The 5604-nt window shown below is 35.7% G+C and overlaps 1 protein-coding gene across 1 annotated transcript; it reads right to left on the minus strand.

The window, feature by feature from the left end:
• Positions 1–275: 275 nt before the first annotated feature.
• Positions 276–5389, minus strand: LOC128551982 (uncharacterized). Its single transcript, XM_053532958.1, has 3 exons — positions 4552–5389; positions 1211–1798; positions 276–805 (listed from the first exon to the last, which is right to left on the minus strand). Exons 1-3 carry the CDS (start codon positions 5042–5044, stop codon positions 276–278), a joined length of 1611 nt encoding a protein of 536 aa, XP_053388933.1. The 5' UTR covers positions 5045–5389.
• Positions 5390–5604: the final 215 nt, after the last annotated feature.

Genomic DNA, 5604 nt, shown 5'->3' on the forward strand with positions numbered 1-5604 from the left:
TAAATACAGTCTTGTGAAACATACAAGAAGGATAATCTAGAAGTACGATTATCTCATCAGGCTACCTCTTCAAAGGAATAAGTCATACAGACCTTCCTTTTGAAGAATCCCCGGCTGAAATGAAAGGAACTAAAGAAGTCAAACAAAAGTTTGTTAAATATGAAGTAAAGAACATACATGATCAAATACAAATGTTGGGCAACATATCAGATCAAAATTTTAAGCCTGACTAAATCTGTAATACATATAGTGTGTTCCACCTGCTGACTAGAAATTTATGTTTTAACTAATGGTAAATGAGCCACTGTGTTGACAAACACAGAACGTAGTTTGCGGGTTCCTTCGTAGTTTAAATGAAGGCCGCCATCCCTTACTGCATACAAATCACTGATGGGTTTCGCAAACTTCAAAAATGGACGGAATGAAGCTACAAATTGAACTCGTCTCTCAGTACATTTGACCTTTAATTGTTTATTGACTTCCTTAACTTTTTCTTCTGTCGATACGACAACTACTGGTCTTGGAAGAATGCTTGAAATGATGATACGTGTACTTGAATAATTGCGAATCAATGAAATTAAAGCATTAAAGTTACTCAAGATCATGTCAACTGTCATATGATTTTGAGCAATATCATTAGGACCCACATGAACTAATGTATATGGTTTAGATATAAGAGATTTATCCTTCTCATTTTTGGCCATCAATCTGGAAATGTTGGCCCCTGGATAAGCTTTAACCTCAGTGTAATTGATGCCATCAACGTACTTGGCTATTGAGTCAGACAGAATATACTCCTGGATATCTGTAAATATATATCATAATATTTTATTAAATTAATATTCAGGAAACATTTGGTGTAAGATTTTTAATTTGTCTGTCCATCCTAATTCCAGATAAGTTTTATATGCATCACTTTTCCAGTCCCCTAATAACTGAATATATTCAGGAGGAATATTAGATTGGAAGGCAAGTGTCGTGAAACCTCGTCTGAACGAATGTGAAGAAAACAATTTTGCATTCAAACCTATGTTGTGTAAACACTCCCTTAACTTCTTTTGAAACAAATGATATGTAATGGGATTACCAGAAGGCAGTGTAAATAACGCTCCATTACAAAATTTAATTTTTAATGATAATAGTTTTTCAAATGCTGTAACTGGGCACAACCGAATATCCTTCATCCTCATAAGCGGACAAATAATCTTACGCTCCCCAAACTGAATGGTTTTCGACCAATTTATATGTACTAAAATGTAGTTATCAAAATACTCTCTATCTTTTAAGGCAAGAAAACGACCACCAGTAATATCATGTTTACTAGTTGGGACCAAATTGGATTTCCTTGCTAATAGAAAGAATGCAAAAAGAAATAAACACCAATAAACTATGTTTGATTTGACAGAAAAATCCATATTTTCATAAATTCCTAATAAAATTTCAATTGTAATGGGCTCGGCTCTTTTGACTTGTCGGGGATTTAACCTTGCCATTCCTTTCAAGGACAAATTTAACAGATAAATATTAATATGCTCTATGCCATAACCCAACATGGCATGCATTGTTTTTACCCCGCTTATATAATTTCTGATACTGTTGACTGACTTAAAAGATCTGCTCAAAAACTGAGCATATAACTGAAGAGTGGAAGTTGAAGCTGGCAAAAAACAAAGTTTAAAATACAGGCAAAATAAAAGAAAAGATTCCCACTGGACTATCAAATTTTTATTTGTTCCAGAAGCAAATGCAGAGGCTGTGGATTCCTTTAGGTCATCTCGAAGAATGTGTAGTTCAACGTCTGAAACAAAACGAAACTACCAGTCATGTAAAAATGTGAAGTAATCCTCATTAACTGTAACCTCTTCTGATATAGAATAAACAGATGCAAATCTCTGAAATTCATGTTGAAACCGAACATCTAAATGCCAACGTGACAAACAATCAGAAATTCTGTTAGATTCACTTTTCAGATGAACAGCTTTAACCTGAAACTCATGGACTGATGCTAAAAAACAGATCTCCCTAAAACATTTCTGTAAGAAATAACACTTCGCCTTGCCAGAATTAATAACTATGCAAGTGGCAAGATTGTCACAATATATGACAATTTTCTTTCTTGATAATTCGGTGCACCATATCCTCAGACACACTACCACTGTTAGCATTTCTAAACAACTGATACTTAAGTTGAGACCAAGAATACTTTCAGGAAATTTGCTGTGAAAGAATTTAGTACCACAAACTCCCCCACATCCTGACAAACAACTGTCACAACTAAAAACTGTGTCAACTGACAACCACTCGCCATAATCTATCAGGGACACTCCACTGTATAAGGGTAAAAAGGTGTCCCACCACCTCAGATCCTTCCTTACCTCAGTAGATATAATAAAAATAGTTTTGTCCATTTGATAACAGTCTCTCAACCAGTTGAGGATTCTGTTTACAAAAATCCTACTTGATCTCACACAAGAAGCAACAAAATTTAGTTTTCCGAGAAGCTGCTGAATTTCTTTCAGTGAGGCTTCTTCCTTCAATAACCATTTCTTAATTAATGATTTTATTTCAATGAGTCTTTCCGGAGTTACCTCCATAGTCATTTTACGACTATTAAATAAAACACCTAGAAAAACCATGATCTCTGAGGGAGGACACGCCTTATCAACAGCTTCTTCGATTCCACTGTGAATAAAAATTTCTCTTAACAAATTGAATGCAAAGGGAGCTAACTGTTTGCTCTCTGCTCCTGCAAAATCATCTAAGTAATTGAGACAGGCCAAACCAAACTTAAACATCATGAATGCGAAGGCATTGGTGACTCTTTGGCATATTAGGGCTGCTGACCTAAGACCCATTGATAGTACGGTGTCAAAAAATATATGTTTTTGCCAAACAAAACCTACAAGGTTATAACTTGAAGGACAAATGCTGATTTGTCTGTAAGCCCGCTTTAGATCCAACTTATATAAAAGACAGCCTTGACCTTTAACCTTTATAAGATTGACAAAATCATCTATTTTTGGAAACACTAATTCAACTTTGTCTCCTAAATACCAATCCTTGTCTATATAATCGTTAACCCCTGTACCATTTTTGGGAAAACTGAGGTCCAGAATGACTCTGCGTTCGTTTGGTGTGGACTTAGGAACAGTATTGAGCGGAGAGACAGACATACCATCTGTAAAAGGACAAGCACGAAAAGGTCCTATAATAGCATTGTAAGAAGCTTCCTTCTGTAGATAGCTAACAATATGATCTGGGAATGACTGAGCACCAGAATGATTTTTAAAACTTGAAAGAACACCGGACTTTAACTGGAAATGAAACGAAGAATCCAATTCAATTGGAAATCCATACTTGAGCAGGTCACAAACAGCCAAATCATTGTACCCTTCCAACATCCTACTTATAAATTCCGTGTTAATTTTATGGTTAACAGGAATACGGCAACCCTGAAAATTATATTTCCCAGATTCTACCACCTTTTTGTGAATTTTTACCATTTTTTCTGATGTCAGGATAATATCCTTTTTAACCTTTTGACAAATATTACATTTAGAGGAGTGTTTACAAAAGGAATGTTTAATTTCTGAATCTAGAGTACTGTCATCCTGAAATTTAGTTAAGCAGAACTTGGGTAGAAAAATATCAGCGAGATCAATTTTTGATTTACTATCAATGACCTGTTCAGTTTTAATTTGTCAATCAGTTTGATGTGGACAAGCCGAGGAACTTTCCGGATGCGAGAGTTCCTTTTTATCTGTTAACCAACAGGTAGCACACACATGTTTGGCAAAACGGGATTTGCCTTTAACAACCATAAAATGAGAAGATTTGTGTGTGCACTTATTCCTTTGGAATTTTGGGCAAAACCACACTTTTTCGTCAGATACAGGAGAGTTGGAACTATCATTTGGGAGATTATATCCTGGTTTTGGTCGTAAGTCAAAACTGTTTTTTGTTTTAGATTTACTTTTAGTCAAAATGGCAGATTCTACATATTGAAAATCTTCTCCCCATTTTAAATGTCCCAATTCTATTTCCCTTAAAACAGGTGCGTACAAGGACTTAATGACTGTAACCTCATACGAGCTGCTTAGGTACATCAATTTCTTTAATAATTCTACTCTTCCTTTTGTCTCGGATGGTTTCGTTTTTGAAGCTGAAACTCCCCTGCGACAGACAAATTAAGATCTAACTTATTGAAAGATAAATTTTTTGAAGCAAAATCAAAACGCAGATGAGCATGAGGAAAACGTTGCCTATTTTTTATCGATTCAGATGCCTTAGATGTTAATCCAGATTTATGTTTACTTTTAGATTTATGTTTTCTGTTTTTCTTTTTACTTTTGGTTTTGGAAACAGAGCTTGAGTTACCAGTGTCAACACAGTCAGAATCTGACTCAGAGGAAGATGAAGACGCCGAGGTCGAGGAATCACTATCACTATCCGATGAATCGGAAGAATCTATTAAGCCGTACTTTTTTAGTTCCTTTTTGGCTTTTTTACGCAATGTAGGCATGCTTCTTAAATCATTTATGTCAAACATACCTTTTTTTGTATCTTTATCTCCAGAACTGGAAGTCTTCAGAGCTGACGAAGAGACAAAGCTAGCTGCTGAAACACGTGGTTTCTTCCTATCCGATTTTTCTTCTTCCTGCGACTGCGAGTGAGAAATAGACTTTTCAAGTTCCTGTACTACTTTTTCCCGTTCTTTATCTTGTTGTCGTAACAATTCTAATTCTTTCGCCTCTCTCAGTCGAGCTGTTCTCTCATCTAACTGCTCCAATTTTCGCTGTAACTCCAATTTTTCTAATTCGGCAGCTGATTTTGTTTTCATTGCTTTATCCGGGGACTTTGCCGGTGTAGACGTGAGAACTGCACTAGTCTGATTTTTAACTTTGGCGGGAGGTGTAGAAACGGAGGCCCCCGAAGTGATTGGTTTTCCAGTTTTAGCAGGAGAACCCTTCCCTGTTTCGTTCAATTTCTTATAATCAACAGATGATTTATTTCTCATAGACATCTTATCGGCAGCCTCGGCCATTTCAAAAGTAATGCACAAATAATCACACAATATTTTGAATAAAAGTACTCTAACTCCCGTAGGAGCCCCTTTTTTCTCCTGTTGATGCTTTTCAAAACAGCGTCCTTGGCAACAACGTAAAATTCTGTAATAATAACTCAATAAATCTTCTATGAATGAAAGAATATGGCCACAGTTGAGACCAAATTCCTGACAAAATTTTTTTAATGTTGACTGTGACGTGTCATTCGAAACTGTGAAGAGGTTAAAAATTTGACCAAAAGAAGTTCGATAGTGTATGAATACAATGTTCACTAAACCATGACAGGATAAAAATAGAAAGTGAAAGTAAATATATAGGTGTCGCTGTAAATTCAATAATTAATAGATTTTATGGATCAAAATCTCCTAAACAATCAGGGCTACCATTAACAAAGTCTGCCTGTTACAGTTAACAAAAGCCCGTCGTTCACAAAATGCCCCCTTGATGCATTCAGTAATTGCACAAGGAACAGAAATTATTTGCTCACTGTTAACATAAGTTCTTCTACTCTTGTTCAATGTAACCTTGTTCTTTGATC

This window comes from Mercenaria mercenaria, unplaced genomic scaffold, assembly GCF_021730395.1.
Source record: "Mercenaria mercenaria strain notata unplaced genomic scaffold, MADL_Memer_1 contig_1904, whole genome shotgun sequence".
Classification (NCBI taxonomy): Eukaryota; Metazoa; Mollusca; class Bivalvia; order Venerida; family Veneridae; genus Mercenaria; species Mercenaria mercenaria.